Source organism: Suricata suricatta, chromosome 6 (genome assembly GCF_006229205.1).
Source record: "Suricata suricatta isolate VVHF042 chromosome 6, meerkat_22Aug2017_6uvM2_HiC, whole genome shotgun sequence".
Taxonomy (NCBI): Eukaryota; Metazoa; Chordata; class Mammalia; order Carnivora; family Herpestidae; genus Suricata; species Suricata suricatta.
In genome coordinates, this window is record NC_043705.1 from 39,185,744 (window position 1) to 39,210,661 (window position 24,918).

The following is a 24,918-nucleotide window of genomic DNA, read 5'->3' on the forward strand; positions in this document are numbered from 1 at the left end:
GTTACTTACATATTTCACTTTTTTGTGATTTTTAAAAATAGTATGCTAGAATTAAACTTACTCTTAGAAGTATGTTTTGAGTGCTCAGCTACATAAAATGGTAGCAATTAACCTTTTAAAAAGAATACTGGGGATGGAAGGAGAGTTAGATTTGAAATAGTTGACTTGCACATATTAGTATCATTAAGTATACTCAGGAATTCTCTTAATGGTTGTAAGTTAATGTAATGAATCAATGTTGTTTCAAGAGCAGCCTGATAATCTTAAGGAAACAAAAAAACTTAGTTTAAATTAATTTTTAGTTTTTCACATTTGAAAACTTAAAACTGAAAAGATAAGTACTTCTAATCATAGTGTGACATAAAATTAATCTTTTTTACTTATGAAAATGGTTATACATAGAGAATATTAAATACTTGTATAAATTTGCCTATGGAACTAATCTGTTTGAAATTATTTGCCTTTTTGATTGTCAAAGCTTAATGACATTTTTTTGTGGTGATAACTCCCTTTTCTTTAAAATTGGTGAGTTTAATTTGATAGCATCTTAGAGAAGATTAAAGCGCACTCATATAGTACAAATCAGACAGCTTTTTAAAGAGTCAAGTGAAGTTTAAAATAATGGAAAAAAATTTAAATACGAAGATTTGATAACTGAAAAATAAATTTAATTATTTGATGCCAAATTCAAAGGCGATGAATCCACTTGGAACCTGTACACATGATCATTTGTATTTACCTATTGAAAATTATCAACTTACCAAAAAGGATTGTGGCTTGTGACAGCATACTAGTCCTAATGATAAAGGCATTATTTTAAACTTTGCCACTTCCTGTGCTGTTTTTTAATTGTATTTATGGGTGATAACTCTGGGGAATTACCTTGTTTTCTTTTGATCTCCCGATTTATGTAAGGGCTTTTTGAGGGTGGGGGTGGGGGTGGTCAGACACTTTTGTTAGAACCATGTGAATGGCATTGTTTTTTCTGTATTGCAAATTAGTATTTCTACCACTCTCCCCAGGCCTACACGCCCAGACACACACATACCCAACCAAAAAAATCTCCCAAGCTCCTCTCTTAGGTATGTTTCCTTATTATTCAGTTTTTCTGGGAACAGCTGATTGCATAAGAATATAGAACCACCTGGAAGGTGTTAAATAGAGTCTCTAAGAAATTAGGAATAATTTGGATTGATTAGAATGAAAGTAAATAAAAAATCAATGTCAGTAAGCGTTTGTCATATAAAACTACCTATAGATACTATTGGTACTGATCCTTGGTTAATTTAATAATTTAAGAAATGATTTAAAGGCAAATACATCTTTGAAAATATTGAGAATAAAATGTATTAATATAAAGATTTTGGTTCTACTGTTTCAGGGTTGGTCTAAGGATTTTGAGCACTAGTTGAAAAGATGTTTAAAAGGAAGATGTACTGTGCCTTAGGTAAACTAAGAAGTGTGTTTGCATTAGAAAAAGAAAATGGTTAATTGTGGCTTGATTAACTGTTAAATTCCCAGTACTTCCCATAGGAATACAATGAAGCTTTCATTGTATTACACTTCACTATTCCTTTCTCACTTTCCCCCCTGGGTTCCCAAATACCGTTTTTCCCCATTGCAACATTTAAAATAGCAATGTTCCTGAGGAAGAGATGAGAGAATTTTAGGAAAGACTTCAATAGAACTTTTCTAGTGCTACTTCCTTCCAGGTAAGTAAAACTTTAATAACAGAATGTAATATGTGTATTAAAAGCAAACCAGTTTGTCCCTGAAACTGTCCTTTTGTAGATCAGAAATTGCAAGAATCTAAACAAAAGATCCCAATTAAAAAAATATCTTGAGGGAAAGTAATTAGACTGTTTTAAAATATAGTTACATAAGCTTAATTCTGCTTAGAACTTACTTAGCTTTTTTGAAAACACCTTCCAGCAGCTTGTATCTGTGACTTTTTTTTTTTTTTAAATTGTTTTGATTTTAATCAGGATCACTGTTCTTGGGTGCCCAAGACTAATGCTTACTAAATTAATCTAGCTATATGCCCTTAATACTTTAAAACTAAAAATTAAAGGTACGTGAGTGTGCCTTGACAAGTTAAAAATATTCAGTTGTGGGACTTACTTGGGAGGTGAGAAAGAGAAAAAATGATGTGTATGTGCTTGTATACAATTTGATACATAATTAGTAACTGTTGATTTGTGTGTTTTCAGAAGTACTACTGGCTATTTTTGTGTCTATGAATTACATCAGCAATGTATTTTTGGGGGGAGTCTGATATTTAGTTCTTAAGATACTAAATAATGAAAAATTTTACCCATGGTAATTAATTTAAACATAGTATTGTTTAAACACAGCATTTATTTGTGTGTCTATTTCTTGATGACTTGGTGAGCTTTACCGATATTTGCTCATATTTGATATACTACTTAAGAGCATCAATATTCATTTCTAAGAATTTTTTTTTTGCTTGGCTTTCTTAAAAGCAAATTGGTGACTATTTCTTAAAGATGGATTATTTTCTAGAGAATTTCAATTATTGTAGCCAAAAGCTTATACATTGAGTAACATGCATGTTTGCATTAAGTGAATTAGATCATGATGGAAGCCAGCCAATTTTATTTTATTTGAATTTTATTTTTTAATTTTTTAAAAAATGTTTTATTTATTTTTGATACAGAGAGAGACAGAGCATAGAGGGGGAGGAGCAGAGAGAGAAGGAGACACAGAACTGGAAGTAGGCTCCGGGCTCTGAGCTAGCTGTCAGCACAGAGCCCAACGCGGGGCTTGAACCCATGAACGTGAGATCTGACCTGAGCCGAAGTCGGAAGCTTAACCGACTGAGCCACCCAGGCACCCCTGAATTTTATTTTTTAAAGGAACTTTTAAAGTAGAATTAAGGGAAAGGAATTATCCTTATTTAATTTCTTTGTAAAAGCCTCTGTTGGTAGTTTATACATGATAACTACTCCATTTTCCTTCAGTGTCTTAGAAAATAGTTTTTAAGCTTAGAACAAGAAGGAAAAGGTAATGCAATATATATTAAAGTTGAAAAGGGAAATTTAAAATAGTTGGATTAGACAACTTGCCAAGTAAATTTTATTTGGTTAGAGTTAGAACTATTACTTGTTGATCATGTGTAAGTTGTTTTAGAAGTATGATGTGTAGGGGGTTTTCTTAAAGAACAAAACACCATACCCCTACTACTGGCCTAAATTATAAGTTAGTGAAACGCATTTGTTGAAAACTCCTACTATGTTAAAACAAAATAGATTTGTATATTAAAAAATTGAAAACCAAAAAGATTTAAACCATGTCAATTTCTTTAAATCAGAAACCTTTAGTTTTCTGCATTAAAATTAGTTTTCACAGTAGGAATTTGTTTTTATTGCTAAAGCTTGGGTTTGATATTTTGTATTATTGTGATTTATTTCTTCAAATTAGTGTGAATAGTTAATTCACCTGTAATTCACCCTTCATTTGGCCATATGCTTTTGTTCACCCATTAGAGTTGTCTCTTTTGTCAAGATAAACTAAATCAGTAATTGGCATCAGAAGAGGGTGGACTTAGATCTCATTTGGTAGTACGCAGGCTTTTTTTCCCTGACCGTTTAGTTATAGGCCTAGTATTACTTTTAGTTGGGGATGGTAAACAATTTGAAGTATTTGGCCTGGCAATAAATACTTTAATTCCCATTTTCTCCACTAGTATATAATTTAGTGGTTAAAAACATTTGCTTTGGAATCAGATAGTTTAGGTCCCTCACATTAGATCTATCAGTCTTTTACCTGATGGTTATTTAGACTTTTGGGTAGATTACTTAATCTGAGTGAATTTTCTCATCTCAGAGATGAGGATGATTACAATTTTAATAAGAAAAGCAGTGTAAATACTAAATTGTATAAAATATTAAATTTGTGTAACTCAATCTATGGAAACCACCTGATCATATTACAGATGTTTAGTGAACCTGAATGTTGGCTAAATTATGTTCAAATCTAGTTAAGTTCTGGATATTCTTATAGATTCATTAAATGGCAAAAAAGGGATTAAGTGAGAGATCAAAGAATAATTGAATCAGAAAATATATAGAAGGCACTTATTTTTGGAGTGTAGTGTAAGACAAAGAGTATGAAGAATTGAAATGTCTGAACTTAACTATATATGTTGCCAAATTTGTATTATAGGTGGCAGTATTTTAATTCTATTTTTTTTCTCCAAAGAATTGAGCCAACCCTCCTCCCATCATTGACTTTGTATTTAAGGGGGGGGAGAAAGCTATTATATCCATAGATATTAGGAGAACATAACAAGGTAATAAAAGGATATTTAAAGTCAACTATTGTCAGATACTAGTTTGTGAGAATAGCAGAAAACAATTCTATGAAAACCTAAAACATTGGCCTTCAGGTTTTTTAAAAATTGAATTTCAATGACACTACCTGCTTATTTGAGTTTGAAATAATAAGGAAGTATAATTTACCAAAGGAAGTCACTGAGATCATTTACTTTCTATTTTTTTTAATATAAGTGTTAAATTCTTTAACCAGCACGTAAATTTTCTTTTTCTTTTTCTTTTTTTTTTAAATTTTTTTATGTCTTTATTTTATTTTGAGAGAGAGAGAGAGAGAGAGAGAGGCAGAGAATGAGCAGGAGAGGGGCAGAGAGAGAGAGAGAGAGAGAGAGAGGAGAGAGAGAGGGAGACACAGAATTTGATGAGCAGGCTCCAAAGCTCTGAGCTCTCAGCACAGAGCCCAGTGTGAGGTTCAAACCCACAGACTGAGATCATGACCTGAGTCAAAGTCAGCAGCTCAACTGACTGAGCTACCCAGGTGCCCCAAATTTTCTCTTTTAAAAGCACTTTGGGCTTTTTCATATAATTTACTAGTTGACAAAGTGCAGGGAGAAAGTATAGAAGGAGACATTGGATACTGTTTGAATCTAACAACTTTAGCACTTGGAAGATTTATGTCAAGAGAATTTGTAGGGACAAGCTGGACAGATGAACACATTTACATTTATAAGTACAGTTGACCCTTGAACGGTGTAGGAGTTGTGGGGCCTTGATGCCTTTTACCCCCTTGGTCGAAAATCCTCGTATAACTTTTGGCCCCTGCCCCTGCCGAAGTTTAACTACTATTGACTACTATAGTGTAATAAAACATACTTTGTGTATTACATGTGTTACATATTGTGACAAAGTAATGTGTTACATAATGTGACAAAGCTGCAGAGAAGAAAACCTTATTTAAGAAAATTATAAGAGAAAGATAACACAATACTGTTCTGTATTTATTGGAAAAGTACCTGCATGTAGGTGGACTGGTGCATTTCAGACCTTGTTATTCAAGGGGCAACTGTAATATAAATGACTCAAAGTTTGGCCAATTAGTGCTGCCATCATCCTTTCCATTACTTTTATTGTAGTGATTGCTATTAAGAGCACTTGTTCTTAAATGGGCAGGTTTATGTAGTATATTTAATATAGGACATATATTAGTCTGTATTATGTTTATTTCTTTTAGAATTGTTCTCATTTTCTATAAACTTGTAAATCGACTTAAAGTTTAATACAATATTGAAATGAAATTGGAAGCATAATAGTGTCTGAATTTTCTGGATATTTTTTCTAGTATTTTAAAAATTATTTTATAGTAATACTCTGACAGGAGCTATTTTTCATTTTTATAGAAGAAAGAATAAGGTTCAAGCAAGATTCCATAAATCTAGTATAAAAGTATATGTCTTTAACCTCTGTACTATAATATTTGACTATGAATGTTTTAAGTGCATTAGCTTATCTTCTGTCTCAAACAGTCATCTTCCTTTAGGCACCTTTATCATCTTTTACTTTGCTACTTAGTCTTCTGTGATTTATTTCTTAGGCTTCACCATTCTTCTTTTTTTCAAAATAGGTTCCACATCTAATGTGTGGGGCTTGAACTCAAGACCCTGAGATAAAGAGTTGCATACCTACTGAGCCAGCTGGGTCCCTTCACCTTCCTTCTTTATAGACTGTTCTGTCTATGACCTGAAGGACTCTTTGAGGAAAAAGCTAGATTATTTTTTTGCTCTAGATGTTCAGGAATCCAATTTTAGGAAAGTGAATTTTGTAGTCAGGAAGTATGTTGAGGTTTAAAGATAACCTGTTTGCTTATCTACTCTTTCTCTTCTGCCTTCTAATTTTGATTATGATTACTTATATATAAAATTTTTATTTTTTTCTTGTACCTTCAGCTTTCCGTGTGGGATCATTTTTCTTCTGCCTGTAGTACATTGTTTAGGACTTCCTTTATAAGGATCTTTTCATAGTGATTGAGCTTCGAAAAGTTTCACTTCTGCCTCTGCCATGTATGGCTTTTTCACGTCCAGGTCTGTAATCCAAGATTCAATTGTAGATCAGTCCCATCCTCAGCTGTTAGGTTCCTTTGTGCACATTCTATAAAGTTTTCTTCTTCTTCTTCTTCTTTTTTTTTTTTTGAAATGTAGGTTGACATCACTCCTTGCTGATTATGATGACCCTTTTCCTCTTTTGTTTTCCTCCATTATAGTACTTTTAACATAGGACCTACTTTAAAGAAGGTTAACTTGTGTGATTAATGGGCCATTTTGAACTGGAAGCGTGCTTATCAGTCCTATTTGAACTTGTTTCATTGTGATGTACTGATAGAAATGTCCTGTTTCAGCACTTGAATTCCTCTGAGACCTTGTAAACTCTTAATATCTTTTGCATTTCCCAGCATCAGTCATTAGTGATTCTTGAGATTCATTTTAGATAATCATTTTTTCATTGTCATCTGTTTACCAGAATAATTGTGAAGCTTAAATTGGTTAGTGGTATTTCTAGTGCTTTTCTTTCACCTGTGAGATCTTCTTTTTATTTTCTCTAAGTTTACTTATTTTGAGAGAAGAGAGCGCGCGTGCGGGCAGGGGAGGAGCAGAGAGACAGGGAGAGAGAATATTAAGCAGGTTCTATGCTCTCAGCACAGTGAGTCTATGTGGGGTTTGATCCCATAAACTGTGAGATCATAACCTGAGCCAAAATCAAGAGTCAGACACTTAACCCAACTGAAATATCCAGGCACCCTGAAAGATCTTTATTCTCAATTTTTGTTTTGTTGACTTAATTGTGTAAGTTCTTCGGAAAAACTGTATGTTGCTGATTTAATTTATGTGTTCTTGTGTGACCAAAGATTTCTTTCTTCGCCTTTATTTCTTGGAGTATTTGCTTTAGATTAGACATGTGTTTAACTTTTAAGATTTGCTCAGTTTGCTCTAGGCCTGTGTTCTTTTATACATCAGCAGTAAAATAAATGAAGCATTATACAGCTCTATATTTTGAGGTTTGAAGCCTCAGATGAACTTTGGAGATTCCCTTTTTGCCCCTAAAGTCCTTGTTTAGTCTAGTTTTTGAAATGATCCTGTAGGAATTTTAGTTTAGTTTGTTTGAGGTGGGGCCATCATCACAAATGTGTAGGCAACTCAACATCTCACAGGATATTATTTAATACACAGTGCTAATTTTGATTTTGATTTCCTAAGCTTTCTCTTAATTCTTTTATTCTAAAGTCTTCAACTATGAACTTGATACTTTGAGAATTTTTGCAAGGGAAGAAAGACATACTTCATGATAATTGTGAACATGCTCTTGTGTAACATTGACATTACCCAAATTCTAGAGGTAAAATTAAACTCTCTGGGCAGTTTTTCATATTTTAGCAATTGAAGTTGTCTTGAGAAAACAGTTTTCAGTTAGCTATTATTCCTAGTACTGTCTTCAGAAGGATTGAGTTTTTTGCCTTATAATTTGCATAATGCCTTCATTATAGATGGTCAATAAATATTGGAATGACTTGCTATTGTGAAAATAGAATTGTTTTCTTTAGTCATAACTTTAGTAGAAATTTAGAAATAGAGGGACTGTAGTTCTTTATTGATAACAACTTCATTAGTGAGATAAGACTGAGAAGGAATTAGGAAATCTGTCTTTTTTAAATGGAGAAGAGGAAAATATAATGTACTTTATATTCTAAGCCTTAGGAGACTAGGATGAAATTTGCCACTAAAAGATTAAAAATATGCTAGTATATAAATTAATCTTGGTTTGGTCAGAAATAACAGTCTAGGTCACTTCTGCTGAATTCATTTGAATTACTTGACATTGTGCAATTCTTGCTATATTCCGTTTGATTATGTTTCAACTTTATTTCTGAAACAGGGATATAGATCATACTTACTTAGCTTAATTATTTTGCCCAGAAAACAGCAATTATTTTTAAATATAATCAAGGATTGGGATATGCTGGGGTTTTATGTTGTGGTTTAATTTTATTCTAAAGTTTAAATTGTGTGTAACTAACTCTTGCTCGTGCTTTATTTATGCAGAATATCCTCCGAATCCTAAATCTAGAGCTCCAAGGATGCTGGTCATTAAGAAAGGTAATTCAAAAGACTTACAGCTATCTGGATTCCCAGTGGTAGGAAATCTTCAGTCACAACCAGTTAAGAACGGGACTGGTCCAAGTGTTTATAAAGGCTTAGTCCCTAAACCTGCTGCTCCACCTACAAAAGTAAGTTCTAAATTGTTAAAAATGCAAGTTTTAAGTTGGTACCAGTTGAGTTACTTTGAGAGAAGAGTGTTAAAATTTTTACACCAAAGCGGGAGGGATTGTTAAAGTGGCAAGAGTTCACCCATTGTGTGTCAATTTTAATTATCTTTTAAATGATGTATGTGTTTGCTCATGTATGTGTTTTCTTGTATTAGTGGTAGTAAATCTATAAAATTTTGTTTTGCTTGTTTCATCAGTGATATATTTGCTAAATAATACATAGTGCTGTTTTCTTTGGTGTTTTTAGAACACCAAACAATTTTAGGTTTTTCGAACTCCCCCTTCTGTTTTCTTGATAACTAGGCAAAACAGATCTGACTTTAGGTATATAAGACTTCGGAAAAAAATAGTAATGTAGTCAGATGTTTTTATCTAAACACTAGGCTTTGATTTTAGTTGTAGGAAAAGGAGAAATATGTAGGAATGATTAAGGTGTAATACAATAATAATTATTTTTATTAGTCACACATAGTCATCTTTATTTTATAATGTTCACCTTGTTTTTCTCCTCTTTATAATCTGTTTTTGATAGACATTAATGTTTGTATGTTTTCCTCTAGCCTACTCAGTGGAAAAACCAAACTAAAGAAAATAAAGTTGGAACTTCTTTCCCTCATGAATCTACATATGGTGTTGGCAACTTCAATGCTTTTAAATCAACTGCCAAGAATTTTAGTCCATCAGCAACTTCAGTGAAAGAGGTATGTTATTTAAAATTATTTATGAGGAATGCAACACATTTTAATCATTATAATGTAATAGTGATCCAAAGGCATAGATTCATTAAATGAATACATTAAAATGAGATATTTTAGTTCTTCTCTAAAACTCGATTTAAATACTTTGCTCTTTGCTCATCAGCTGTGCACTTCAAGTATGGAAGATTTAAATATATTTAAAATTTTTTTTAAATTTATTTTTGAGTGACCGAGACAGTACAAGCAGGGGAGGGGCAGAGAGAGAAAGAGACACAGAATCCTAAGCACAATCCAGGCTCTGAGCTGTCGGCACAGAGCCTGGTGTGGGCCTCGAACCCAGGAACTGTGAGATCATGACCTGAGCTGAAGTCAAATGCTTAACTGACTGAGGCACCCTTAAAGATATATTTTTTTAAAGTTTGTTAATTTACTATTTTGAGAGATAGGACCTGAGCATAATGAACTGAGCCACCCAGGCTCCCCAATAATTTAGATATTTTAAGACAAATTTTCCAAATATCCTAAAATGTAGAGAATATAATACAGGAAAATCCACTTCCCAATCAGCCACAAATAATTTTTAGGAAAAGAATTATGACAGCTGCAGTTTTGATATTTGTATTAAGAGGCTATGCTGTTTGAACCTTGATTGAAAATGAGGATTTGTATTATATAATCTTTTTTGGGGTATGATGGACATTTTATTATTTTATTAACACATTTTATTAGTGTTAACACTTACGGAGCAAGAGAGAAGAGGGAAGGAAAGATGCATAATGTTACTTTATGGACTTCAAATGCCTGGTAGCTTAAGGTGTTTTGTTCTATTTTGTTTTGTTTTTTGTCATTTGACCAGGTTTCTGAAACTTTTAGACCATGGAGTTCCCTGATTAGTTCAATGTCAAAACAATACTTGTGACTATGCTGCTGTATTTGAAATTAAGCTCAGTACTATGTTGGAACATCATAGTCCCTCATAATCGTAGAAATTTAGAGCTAGCATGAAAGGACTAGCATTATTAGCTGGTACTTGTGGCTTAGATTCCTTAGAGTCTGTAGATATTGTTGCCAGTAGTTAGGCATTATGGTAGTTTCCCATGGCTGTAAATCTCTGTGACACAGAGTTGTAATATTTTATTTTCTAATGTATTCCACTGTCAAAACCCAAAAACAAAAGGACTCCAGTACATGTCTGTCCCCACCTTTCTCCTGCCCAACCACAAACATTTTCCTTGGTGAAATCCTACCTGATAAACCCTCTGTGTATCTCTGTGTAAATAATTATAAAATAGATCGTATTGGAGCTGTTATTAGAACCCTAAAACTGAGAAAACAATTTTAAAAACCATTCTTAAATGTATTTTAGGCATATTAAAGTAGCTTTAGAATGTTTTACAAAATTCTACTTAAAATCTTAATTCAGGGGATTCCTTGACAGCTCAGTCACTTAAGCATCCCACTCTTCATTTTGGCTCCGGTCATGATATCATGGTCGGGCTCTGTGCTGTGTATGGACCCTGCTTGAGATACTCATTCATTCATTCATTCTCCTTCTCCCTCTCCCTCTCCTGCTGTACACACTGCCTGCACACATGCCTTCTCTGTGTCTCTGTCTCAAAAAAAAAAATAAATAAAAATTTAAAAGCCTCTTAATTTAAAAACAGTAGTTCTTAGTATTGCCAGACCTTAATGGTTTTTAAGTAAAGTCTCTTGCCTGCTCATTCACTATGATAGATAAAACATACAGGTATAGAGGAAAGTAGACTTTAAAATCAATTTTGTATTGTGAACAAAGATGAAATAGGAAGTTGTGGTAGTTGTGAACTTTCCATTGACAGGCTTTGTCTACATATCTATTCATATTTCTGAATTTTTTCTAGTGTAATCGCTCAAATTCCTCCTCACCTGTTGACAAACTTAATCAGCAGCCTCGTCTAACCAAACTGACACGTATGCGCACTGATAAGAAGAGTGAATTTCTGAAAGCTTTGAAAAGGGACAGAGTAGAAGAGGAACACGAAGATGAAAGTCATGCTGGCTCAGAGAAGGTAATTGAACTTGCAGTAACTCTTGGTTTGACATTAACATGTCATTGAACTATTTAGACAAATAATCATTTAAAACCCCTGAATAAACTTTAATCAAAATAATTATCTTCCGGAAACAAGGCTAATTTACTATTTATTTGCATAAAAGATAACTTCTTTTCTGAGGCAGTGTTTTCTCATTCTGTTGTTCTTGTGCAAAAATAATGTTCTCTTTGTTTTCCACGTTGCCTACCTTCATCCTTTTGATTGCCTTTGTTGAATAGTTGTGAAGAAATAGAGATAGAAAGCTTTGGGGGTATCCACAGCTTAAGTTTATATGGCCTGAAAATGTCTCCTAAATAAAATGATTACAACATTTATGTATTGTCTGGAAATCTAACAAGAGTCTATTAATGGTTTCAGCAACTGTATTCTCTTGCTCATTCTTTTTTTTTTTTTTAACTCCCTAAAAATCAGGATGACGACTCATTTAATTTGCATAACAGCAATAGTACTCACCAAGAAAGGGATATAAACCGAAACTTCGATGAAAACGAAATTCCACAGGAGAATGGCAATGCCTCAGTAATTTCCCAGCAGATCATTCGGTCTTCAACCTTTCCACAAACTGATGTTCTTTCAAGTTCACTTGAAGCAGAACATAGGTTAGTACTCATTTTTATTCTTCTCTTGCTGTGTTCTTTATAAAATTTTGATATTGTTAAGGAAATGTGATTTATTTAACAGTTTTATGGTGCTATTTACCACAAATTCCCCCCGTTTTAAGTGTGTGGTTGTATGACTTTTGGTTTATTCAAAGCTGTGAAACTGTCAACACAGTCTGGTTTTAGAACATTTCTATCTCTCCTAAGAGAAACATGTGCTCATTTACATTTATTCCTCATTTTTTTCTGTGTCCTAGGCAACCACCAATCTCTTTTTTGTATGTATAGATTTGCCTTTGCTTTTTATATAAGTAGAATCATACTTCGGTGTTTTATGTCTGGCTTCTTCGACTTAGCATATGATTTCAAGATATCAAGATTCATGTTGTAGCATCTGTCTCTACTTTATCTTTATTCACAGTGCACTCTATGGTTCTATCACATTTTGTTCAGTTTTGATGGGTATTGAGTTGTTTCTAGTTCTTGAAAATTCTGGATAATGCTGCTCTGAACATTGATGTACAAGTGTTTGTACTGACATGTTTTTAGTTCTTTCGGTGGTAGATACTGGAAGTAGAATTGATGATGTGCTTAACATTTTGAGACTGCCAAACTGTTTTCCATAATGACCTTACCATTTTACATTCTCATCAAGAATATATGAAAGTTCCAGTTTCTCCATATTCTCACCAACACTTGTTATCATCTGCCTTTAATTTAGCCATTCTTTTTTTTTTTTTTTTTTTTTTTAAGTTTTACTTATTTTGAGAGAGACAGCACAAGTGGGTTGCCATGAGATCATGACCTGAGCTGAAACCTAGAGTTGGACATTTAACCAATTGTGCCACCCAGGCACCCCTATTTTAGTCATTCTAATGGAAATTAAGTGCTATCTTTTTGTGGTATCTTTAATATGTGGATAACAAGTGGTATCTTTAATATGCATTTCCCTTAAAACTGACAGTGTTGAACATCTTTTCAAGTACTTACTAGCCATTTGTATGTCTTCTGTGAAGAAGCTTCTGTTGTAATTCTTTGTCCATGTTCAACGAATATTATTTGTCTAGTTGTAAGCATTTTTTGTATATTTTGAATATAGGTCCTTAATCATAAGTATAATTTGCAAATCTCTTTCTCCATTCTGAGTTGTCTTTTCACTTTCTCATTGGTGCCATTTGAAATACAAAAACTTATATTGTTGATTAGGTCCTCTTACCAATTTTTTTGAGTCAATGTTTGTCCTCCCGTGGCCCCTCCCCCCCCAATAACTCTATAGTTAAAAGCAAGTATTTTTGTAGAGATGGCTTACCCTTTATGTGGTATGGAAGTAAACCACATGGTTTAGCATTAGTAAATGAAGGATATATGGACTAAAAGGTAAAAATACCTATTGATTTTTTTGTTTGTTTTAATTAAGCAGACTTTAATTGAAGCTTAAGTTGTTTCAGAAATCTACTTCAACTGAATTATTGCCACCATGAAGAGAGAAATTATGGCACCAAAACTTAGGCTTTTCTGCCCTAGGTATTAGGATTAATTTAGATTACTATTCAGCGTACAGTTTCCATTTTTATAGTCTCGATTCCATACATATTTATGCTACTTCCAGTATAACTACTAAAGCAAGAAAATGCTAATAATGTATGCACTTAATATCACATTTTAGTCTGTAATTTCTTTGTGTAAGATGAAACTAAAAAAATTTTTTTGGGGGTTATTTTTTGGGGGAGAGAGTTGGAAGGTTGGGGCAGAGAGAGGGAGGGAGAGAGAGCGAGAGAGAGGTGCCCCAGTTGTCAAGTTTCATTATATCATTAAGGTAGTGAGGCTTCACCTCATAAACCTGTGGGATCATGACGAGCAGAAGTCAAGAGCTGGACACCTAACAAACTAAGCCTCCCAGGTACCCCTGAATTGTTTTGACTAAAAATTCTTAGGCCTTCTGGAACCAGGCTAAGCGTAGAGTGATACTTGTTAATTGTGTAAGTGATCAGCTTGACTTTCTGTTTGGTTTAATGCCATTTCTTGTAGAATTTCATTTAATTCTAAGACATGGGGAATTGGGCTACACCTACTGTGAAATAACTTTTCTCTTTTACCAAAGCATGTTCCTTCTCTTTTTAGATGCAGCTGTAAGTATTATATATTAGAATACAGGCATTTGTTTTGATTTTATAATCCTCCTATACTAACTTGGACTTCATCTTTGCTTAAAATAATTTATTGGGCTGATGATAAATGCGAATGACCTTTTGATGAGAGTTAATTTAGCTAGATTGTTTTGAGCTGACTTAATGAGGTAATATGTATAATTTTTCTTGATCTGGCAAACTATATTTTATTACTGTACATTTAGTATGAATGGATCAGTAATCACACTTTTTATTCTCACCCCCAGTTGTAGAATTCCCCTTTATCCGATGTTATAGCTTATGACTCTGAACTTAGGCTGAGTAATGTCTGCAATGTCCTACAGTGCAGAAGATAATAGTAAGCATTATTCCTTTTATAAAAGATAGGTATAAGTAAACATTCCAGTACTTTTTCCCCATTATTCTAGCAGATCATCTCATATACCCCCCTTTGAAGCTTTTGTTTTGTAATTCAGGTATAATTTGTGACACAGTTTCCCCATTTATCAGGGAAATCCTTCCTTGTGTTTCTCCTATATAAATAATGCTGATGTGAGCATACTTGTATTTATATCCTTAAACATTTGAATAAATGTATATAAAACATATAACTAGGATTGAAATTGATTGGTCACACATAATTAATCAGATTCTGCTTTGTTAGTTAGTACCAAAGGTATTTTTTCCACTTTCACCAGTAGTCCTTTAAATATTTCTACTCAGACAGTTGATAGAAAAGAAGTCTTGTGCATAGAAAGGAAAGTATACAGACCAGGTGTTCTAATGATAGTATAAAGGATGAGTTTTCTTTTACAGCATAGATGATAAAATATAGGTAAATTATTTACCTATAGAATCTATTAAAGGTAAAAAAGTAGAATCTATCTGTGGTAAAAAGTTGACACTTTTTTTTTTTTTTTTACTTTTTGATTTTCATGTTTGTCTTCAGTATTTTGTAACCAAAAAAAAAGTTGAGCTGTACTTGTTAGAAAATATTCTTGATAACCCCTATAATGAATGTTTTCGTTTTAACTCTTAATTATTTCTTCATCTGCAGTTATACTTAGTGTAAGGAGTATTTTGGTGGTTTCTTTGATTCATGAAGACTGGGAAGAGAAACTTGAAGTTCACATCTCAATGATGTTTGGTCCTCTGCGGGTGACTTAACAGGAGAAAATGGATAGAATAGGATTTAGGAACTAAGTTAAATAGAGCAAGAAGAGAACATTCTAAATTGGAATAAACTGTAGGGAGGTAGCATGGGAACCTATGCTGCATTAAGGAGATTATCAGTGATGACTATTTAAATGACTAATTATATATGTCTTTTTTTTTTTTAAGAGCTAATATTATTTTGTGGAAATGTCCTATGTGCTAAAAACCCAAATCAATAAAAAGAAGTGAACTTTTTGAAACTATACTGGAAACCTTTTATTCTATTTTTTAAAAATGTTTACTCATTTTTTGAGAGCATGGGTGGGGGAGGGTCAAAGGATCTGAGGTGGTCTTGGCACAGAGAGCCTGATGGCAGGGATTGAACTCATGAACCTTGGGATCATGACCTGAATGGAAGTCAGACTCAACTGGCTGAGCCACCCAGGTGCACCTGGAATCATTTTAATTTAAATTTTTTAGCTTAAGTTTTCTGCTTGATAGAGTATATGTTTTGTATGTGTTCTACAGATATATATTAATACATTTCTTTTAGGTAACAAAGTTAATGGCTTCTTGTAAATTTTGGGTTTTATTTCTTTGAAAAGGAAGTGAAATGTATTTCTTTTCCATGGCTTCGGATTTCCTGTAAACTCTGATTCTTAAGTTATGCATGTAATAAGTACTTACATTGAATTTAACAAACCAGGTGTCAGCAATATGGTTCACAAGGATGAAAATCTTTTTGTTCACATGTGTAAACTAAAATATAAAATGAAGAATTATAGAAAATATGAAATAGGAAAAATATGGCATTTTAAATTTTGTCAAGGTTTTTTTTTTTTTTTTAAGTTTATTGTGAGAGAGCACGAGAGACCGCATAAATGGGGGAGGGGCAGAGAGATGGGTGGGGGAGAGAGCATCCCAAGCAGGCTCTGCGCTTTTAGCACAGAGCCAGACATGGGGCTTGAACTCGGAAACCATGAGATCATGACTTGAGCTGAAACCAGGAGTTAGATGCTCAACTGACTTGGTCACCTAGGTGCCCCAGTTGTCAAGTTTCAATATATCATCCAGATAGTGAGGATAGCTTGAATATTAGAGGGGTAGTTGTTGTCAAGCCTCAAATGAATTAGCACAAAATGAGTGCCAGAGAAATTCAGGGAGCATTTGGGGTAAATCTCATAGCTTGAGTACCAGTCAGAAAGTTGTAATTCAGAGCTAAATTAAATAAAGGTAAAACATTCTTCTATTAATATGGATAACTGGATAGTCATTTTGGAAGAAGGAACTCTTTTAGGAACAGTGAGTGGAGTATCTTGACAGTATAGTCCTTAGTGGAATTAGAGATGATGTTAAAGGTAGGGCCTTGGACATTATTCGTACCCTCATTGCTTCAGATGAAGAAATAACTCAGGAAAGTGAAGGAATTTACCTTTGTCTTACACCTGTTTGTGACCCAAGTCTTCTGCTTCTAAACCTATGCTTTTTCTAATATGAGATTTGAATTTGTGGTCATGGTGTTAAAGTTAAGGAGTTTGTTTCTTAGGAAGTGGAGAGCCATTGGAAACAGTGTGTAGTTAGTGTGAAAGTGGTGTAAGGGTGATTTGGTAATGGTTTGAAAGAGCATGAGGAGAAACGCTAACAACAAGCAAAGATACAGTTAACAGTCACAGTTTATTCCTAACTGTGGAAAACATTGTTTTGAAAGCTACTTCAGGAAGAGTTAACAGGTACACCCTCTAGAAGGAAGGGGAAAGATGTGAGAATGGACATTTGGCAATACTTGTCTTTTATACAATTTGAGATAACTTGTGTTTGCTTTATTGTTTGGCTAACATTCAGTTTTTAATAGTGAAACAAGTATCTAGCAAAAGTGTTAATTACTTTACCAATCTAAATCTGTAGACTCTGGACTGATTGGCATTGGGAATAGAAATACCCTTCCACAGGGAAGCCATCTAGATTAAAAAGTGAAGAAAGTGTATTAGAAAAGAAGTGTTAAGTGATTAAAAGGAATGAGAGATATAGTAAATAACGATGACTGTGACATTTTGGTCTGGAGGGTTTGATGCAATATATACTAACTTGGGACGCTGGATACCATTCTGTTTCCTTCTTTGCCATCAGGTAGGTAAGTTATTTTACTTCTGTGATCTTACATGTAGAATATGGGTGTAGTATTAAATTTCGTTCAGATTCTCTGAGCATTGATACCTGAGATGATTTGAAAAGGTACAAGACCCTGTGGCAGACTCAAGTTGAAAGATGAGTAGGCATAAATAGAGTAACAAATATTCAGGTGAGATAATTACTAAAAAACAACTGTGGACTGGAGGGGGAGGGAGGAGAGAGGGTGATGGTCATGGGGGGGGGCACTTGTGGGGAGAAGCACTGGGTGTTATATGGAAACCAATTTGACAAACTATTTTTAAAAATAAATAAAGTATTTTTAATTGGAAAAAAAACAGTACAGTCAGATAATACATGTGCCATATTAGAAGCTGAAACATTGAAATTGTTGTCAGATGCATCAGCTATGGCTATGGTGGTGGTCGTTGCCTGGCTGGAGAAAAGTGGTTGATTTATGTTACTTTCTTCTTCTTTTTTTGGGGTGGGGAGGGAGCCGGTGGGGGGGAAGGGGGGACTTTTGCCTAAGGTGGAGGTATTTTCTTTAAAGATGGAAGGAAAAGAGAACAACCTATTAATTATTTACTTGGATCCTAGTTAAGAGCTTTTAAAAAAGTTGCCTTTCTGTTATTGTAGAGCATAATACCTCTTTCAAATTGAATTATGTGTTAAGGCTGATGACAGGTGATATCAACAGATAAATACACTGTAAAATGCAAGGTAGGGGGTAAGATAACCCAATCTTTTGTCCTCAAAGTAAAAAAACGTAATGAGTAGCTAAGAATATGATAGATTGTTGTGGTGCTAATGAAAATGAGGAGTGCTGCTTTTACTTTTAGTGTAAGAACTTAGCAAAATATTTGCAGTATCTAGGCTAGAGACTGTTTTGCAAGTTTCCAGCCTAGAGAACCTCTGACAATAAGGTAAAGCAATTGTGCAGTGTATTTTGAAGGTTAATGGGGTTTAAGCTTACCAACTCACTTTCAGAAAGAGTTACAGTTTCTTTTTTACATTTTTTGAGAACTGTGTATAATAGATCTGGATGATGTTTTCTTGCACATAATATAAATGGAATTATCCTATTTGGGTGAAGCTCTAATTTACTTATTTTCTACCTTCTTTTCAGGTTACTAAAGGAGATGGGCTGGCAAGAAGACAGTGAAAATGATGAAACATGTGCTCCCTTAACTGAGGATGAAATGAGAGAATTCCAAGTTATTAGTGAACAGGTAAAAAGACCTAAATCATACAAGTTGATTTTAAATTGTCTTTTCTTAATCAGAACAACATATAAAGCATTTTTTGAGGAATTTCCTACTTAGGAATTTATTGGCCATCACAGTATAAGTCAGACTGCACTGACAGTGTGGAGCCCTTTGTGGAGCTCAAAGTCATGAACTTGCAAGATCATGACCTGAGCCAAAATGAGGACAGAAGGGGCCACCTAGGCACCCCAGAATTGCCTTTGTTTTAAATAGGTCTGCAGTGCTTGGAAATTAGTGTAAATAGTAGGTCTATGATTTGTCACGTTCTAGAACTTTTTTTTTTTTAATAGTATGGGTCTAAGAAGTCAAATATCAGTAGCTTCCCAAATGGCTTCACCTTTTATCCTTTTCCTTTCATAAAAATATTCAGTGTTCTAAAACATCTTGTTTCTTTTTTCCGAGTTGGTTTTTTGTTGTTGTTGTTTTTGGGTTTTGTTTTTGTTTTTGTTTTGGTCTCAGTTTCTTCTTTGAAAGAGTGTTAGGAAATGTTTGATAGAATTGGAATTGCTGGATCATATGCTCATCTATGTTTAACTTGAGGAACTACCATACTATTTTTACACTATAGCCATCCCATTTTATATTCCCACCATTGGTGTTCAAGAATTTGTTTATGGATAGTAGCTATTCTAATGGTTTCAAGTGTGTATCTCATTGTGTGTTGTTTTGATTTGCCCTTCTGTATTGGTTAGTGATGTTGAGCATCTCTTCATGTACTTCCTGTGTGTTTCCTCTTTGGAGAAATGTTATTCAAATACTTCGCCCATTTTTAAATCAGGTTGTTGCTGAGTTGTGGCATTAAAGTTTTTACCCTGTGTTTTCTTCTCATTGTTCTGTAGTTTTGGTTCTTACATTTAGATCTTGGTTCCATTTTGAGTTAGTTTTCTGTTTGCATGGCAAGGACCTATCTTTATTCTTTTGCATGTGGATATCTCAAAACTTTGTCAGTAATCACTTGAGTATGCAGTTGCCCCTTGAACAACACAGATTTCAATTGCCCAAGTCCATTTATATGTACATTCTTGACAGTACTGTACATGTATTTTTTTGTTGTGATTGTCTTAACGTTTTCTTTAGCTTTATTAAAAGAGTACTGTAACTAATATATACCATACTAAATATATGTTAATTGACTTTTCGTTGTCTGTAAGGCTTCCAGTCAACAATAGGCTATTAGTAATTAAGTTTGGGGAAGCCAAAACTTATACATGGATTTTTTTCAGCTGTGTTAGGAGGGGAGTTGGTGCTCCTAACTGCCCCTGCATTGTTCAAAGATCAACTGTGTGTGGAAAGATTTATTTCTGGGCTTTCTGGTCTATTGGTCTTTGATTTTATGCCAGTATCACATTGTTTGATGACTGCAAGTCTGTAATAAGTTTACAATCAGAAAGCATGAAACCTCCAACTTCATTGTTTTTAAAAAGATTATTTTGTCTATTTCGAATCCCTTGAGATTCCATATGAATTTTAGGATGAATTTTTAGGATGAGTTTTACTATTTCTGCAGAAAATACCTTTGGGATTTTGATAGGGATTGCATTTAACCTATAGATTGCTTTAGATGTAATATTCATATCTTAGTAATAGTCTTCTAACCAGAAGTATAGGATGTCTTTACATTTATTGGTCTTTTCAGCAATGATTTATAGTTTGCTTTGTGGAAATTTTTTGCTTTCTTTGGCTAAGCTTATTCCTTATACTGATTCCTACATACTTTCTTTTTTAACACTATGGTAAAGAGAATTGTTCATTTCCATTTCAGATTATTTATTGTAACAGAATCCAACTGACTTTTGTGTATGGATCTTCACTGTGCAGCTCTGCTATTTTTGTTTTCAGTTTTTGTGTGGAATCTTTAAGATGTTCTGCATATATGGTCATGTCATCTGTGAACAGATAATTTTACTTAAGTATTTTCCAATTTCATATTTCTTCCCAATTAAAATTTTTTATTCATAAGTTCTTAGTCACCTATTCACATCATGGTTGTAAAGTTAAAGATAAGTGATAGTTGTGAAGGATTTTTTTAAAGTTTATTGTACTGTATATTTTACACACAAAAGTTTGACTTTAAGTGTAGAGTTGCCTGAGTTTTGACAGGTGTATCAGGTGTGTATGGTTTTGTAAACCATCATCCCTGTTTGCATTCAGTTATTTTACTTCCACTTCTAGTCTTTGGCAGACATTGATTTGTTTCCTGTCATTACTGTTTGCTTCTAGAATGTTTTATTAATTGAACCAAGCATTATATAGTCTTAGATTTGGCTGCTTTCCTTTCTTTGAAATTCACCCATGTTTGGTGAGTGCTACTCATTGTATGGATTTACCAGTTGGCGAATCTCTCTAAATAATTTGTTCGGAATCTGGAGAAGGCCTCAAGAGAAATCCACCAGGTGCCAGAACCTGGTGATAACTATAAGGCATTAGATGCAAAGAATACAGATATTGTCTGACTGAGATAGTTGGCTTTAAACTTAGTCATAACTGGGGCAGGTAGAGAAAAATCTTACTAAAAATGTGGTAATATAATATGAAATAAAAATTTTGTGCATACTATATGTTGAAGAGCAGTGGCATGGAAGTATAAGCTTTCCCGAACCGAGTGATAAGGATGTGGATACATTTATATTAACAGTGACCTCTCATTTTACATTTAGATGCCTAAAAAATCATTAGGGCTTTATATTATTTATAAAAGGATTGTGTTTTATCTGATACCAGGAGAATCTGATTTCAAGCAAATGCAAACACTGAGTAGTCACTATGCCCAAGATGTTATGGACTTTACATAGTTGAGCTCCTTCATAGAATGACAGTTAAATGAGGGTAAGAGGTATTCCACATAAAGACAAATGTGATAGTTTTCAGAACATTTAAGGTTGAGGGCAGGAAAGAGAGAGCGAGCGAGAGCGCACCACGGTATTTGCTGCGTCAGTGTCATGTAAATCCATCAGATGGTTTTTGAGTGCCTACTACATGCCAGGCCCTGACCTAGAATGCTGGAAAAGAAACAAGACTTTTGCCCAAAAAGAACTTCTATTCCTGGGATTAATTTAGGCATTCATTCCAGCTGTATTTTGGGAGAGTATAACTGAGGAGTTGGATTTGAATTGGCCTTTGACAGGTAAGATAAGGGAATGACATTCCTGTTGTAAGGAGTGAACAAAGGCAGAAAGTAACGAGTAGAGCATATGTTGGGATTCACAGTAGCTGGAACATAGATCAGAAAGTTTCTAACGAAAGATCTGGCAATAGTAATAGGGTAAGTGTTAAGTCCTGGCTTATCCTACAGAGTCCCAGTTTATGGTATTCTGCTGTAATTACTAATAGTAAGTGCTCACTTTTCATTTTCAAAAGTGCTCTCATTTGAATGATAAATTACATGGCCTCCTACTTTAAATAAAATTGTATTGTGAACTCTTAATGCCTTCTAGCTATTGTGCTAAGTGTATTTTTATACCATTTATATGAAGTAGGTGCTGATATTAGTCCCTCTGTATAGATGATGAAGCTAAGGTGCACAGAGGTTGTGTAATTTTCTCTAGGTGGTAACAGTTTATTAGTAGAGGACTTGGAAGTTGAGCCCCAAATCTGGCTGATTTCATAGCCTCGGTCTTTAAACAAGATATAAGGCTGGAAAATATATTGGAGTCCTTTTATAAAGGTGGTATATGCCATGTCAGGAGTATATATTGTGTTCTATGATTAGAAAAATTTGAAGGTTTTTTAGGGGTGTGAAACAGTCATTTGTACATGAGGAAGTACAGGTATAGTGGGAAGTGTACACCAGAAAACTAGAATCAGAATAATTGGGAATGTATTGTAATAATTAGAGAAAGGATAAATGAGGGCCTAAAGTAGAGGAATGATAGAAATGGTCTTGATGAGATTAAGAGATCTGACATAGAATCAGCAGGATTTGAAATTTCAATCTGTGAGCTGACAGTTGTTTCATTATAAACAGGAATACAGGAGGCACACTTCCAAACAGTTCCTAGTGCTGTTATATAGTAGGATTCTATAAGAAGGTTGTATTTAAAGATTTTTGGTGTAAATTATCAGTCTCCTTTTCTGTCAAAAGAAATTCAAAAGACCAGAGCTAAGAGAGTGTATGCTAGCATTATTAATTTCGTGTCTTTTAATTGCTTCTAATTTGGATCCCCCTCTTCAATATGTGATCTTTGGACCCAGTTCTTGTTTATTACCATACTAACCCTTTTATTTCTGATTGCTCATTTTCAGAAAGAGAAGACTGAATTTTTTCCCCCAGTAGTAGAATCTCTTTAAGCAAAGGGCTCTGTTTGATTTTGTTATTTTGTGCACCTTACTTGAATACTTAAGTACTGCAATAGTTTCTATTTTACTTATTCCACAAAGTATGAATAAAGTGGTTTATTGGGTGTATTAATAGCCTAGTTTGATCAGAATAATAAAAATGGCTAAAGCTTAATGGCTGTTGATTATATTCTGGTTGGCATCTGAGGGTATTTATTACAACTTTCACTTAAGGAAATGAAAATTTGGGAGTGCTTATTAGTAGCTTAACAAGTGATAGTTGCACTACCCTCTCTGCATCTACAATTTGTGTTCTTTCTACTACACTAATCATACATACTACTGTTTTTTGTTTTTTTGGTTTGTTAGATGTTGATTGTGGTTCTCTCAAAGGTACAGATTTATTCCTGGGAAATACTTTGTTAGTACAGTTGGATCAATTACCTGTTTTTAACTAGTTTTCCAGAATGATGGAAATGATACCATATGGAATTTTTAGGGTAGAATACAATTTTATTAATGTATTCATGGTTACATTGAATTATTACAGTAATTTTAATTTAGAAGTTACACCGGGAGGATAGATTATTTATCTAATTTACTTATTTTTGATCTTTTAGTTACAGAAGAATGGTCTGAGGAAAAATGGTATTTTGAAAAATGGCCTGATCTGTGACTTCAAGTTTGGACCCTGGAAAAACAGCACTTTCAAACCCACTATTGAGAATGATGACACAGAGACAAGTAGCAGTGACACATCAGATGATGACGATGTGTGAAGGATTTCCTAACAGCTTTAGAAATTTTAGTGTGATACATCTCTCATGCAGTTTGGGGTGAATTGTAAAATGAAGAACTATAATTTATGTAGTAAAATACCCCATTAGAAGATGATTTCTTTGAGGGACTTCACTATGAAGAAAACCAAGAATGTTGTTTTGGGCTGTGTTGAACATTATTTCTTTGTAAATGAATGTTGTAGAAATGAGGACTTTGGTTGATCCAACATTGACTTTCTTCATCACTGCAGCATTTCTTTGACTAGCAATGTGACGATGTAACAAATGAGATTTTCTCATTTAATAATAAAAAATTGTGTAATGTTTTGCAAAGCTTCTGTCTTAAAATGTCCAGGTCTTAAGAAAAAAGGCAGCTTACACTGTTTGCTTGCAAAGTCATATCTTTTCGTACAATGGAAATCCTCAAGTCCACTTTGTTCCCCCACCCCCAACCCCAAAGGACAATGTAGCATGTTGGCTAAAACTGGAGCAAAGTGCACTAAAACATTAATTTCCTGAACTCAAGTGTTGTACTAGTCACCTTTAAAAACATAAATTGCTCTTTAGCCATTTGTAGTTCAGTAAACGTTACAGGAAAGACTTGACACACTTTCTTCCAAATTTTAAGAGATGATTTTCAAGAATTTTATTTGGATATGTTGTCAGACCAGGACTTTCAGAGTTGATGGAAGAGTCTTGTGGGAAAACTTATTTTGATAAATTATTACACATGCAGAAAAACTGATCACACTGACTGGATCTGTCCACACATGGAAAATAAACTGGATTTTCAGAATATTGTCGTTCTCTGTAGTGTTCAAGGTATTGGTCTCTAAACACAATGTGCTTTATTTACGTATTAAAACAAAGTTATACTTTTCTTCATTAAAGATAGTGATTACTTTCTTAGTTTAGAAAAAGAAAGTTATGGAAATTAGCCTTTTTATTATCAAATGCTTAACAAGTTTATTGAATGAATGTTAAACAGTCACTTTATTTTTCACTTGCATATTAATTTTAGAATCATTTGTTTCATTGCTGACTGGAAGAATAACTTGGTTCTGTATATTTGTATTTTGATTTTTCTGGTTTTTGTTTACCTGCATTTGCTTTTAGCTTCCCTCATCCCATTTCCATCCATGTTTAAATATATGTTGATTGTAAAGAGTGTAATCTCAGAGCAAAAATGTA

General features: G+C 33.8%; 1 protein-coding gene across 3 annotated transcripts in view; it reads left to right on the plus strand.

Moving 5' to 3' along the window:
* Nucleotides 1-24,523, plus strand: part of GPBP1 (GC-rich promoter binding protein 1) — a 76,525-nt gene extending 52,002 nt beyond the window's left edge. For 2 of the 3 annotated variants that reach the window (XM_029942266.1, XM_029942268.1), the window contains 7 exons: nucleotides 1,023-1,082; nucleotides 8,384-8,568; nucleotides 9,168-9,308; nucleotides 11,186-11,353; nucleotides 11,810-11,997; nucleotides 18,535-18,637; nucleotides 23,569-24,523. In XM_029942266.1, the coding sequence (XP_029798126.1) occupies nucleotides 1,023-1,082; nucleotides 8,384-8,568; nucleotides 9,168-9,308; nucleotides 11,186-11,353; nucleotides 11,810-11,997; nucleotides 18,535-18,637; nucleotides 23,569-23,727 (1,004 nt within the window). In that variant the 3' untranslated portion in view covers nucleotides 23,728-24,523. The remainder of the gene's footprint in view (nucleotides 1-1,022; nucleotides 1,083-8,383; nucleotides 8,569-9,167; nucleotides 9,309-11,185; nucleotides 11,354-11,809; nucleotides 11,998-18,534; nucleotides 18,638-23,568) is intronic. The other variant, XM_029942267.1, reaches the window with a different exon arrangement.
* Nucleotides 24,524-24,918: the final 395 nt, after the last annotated feature.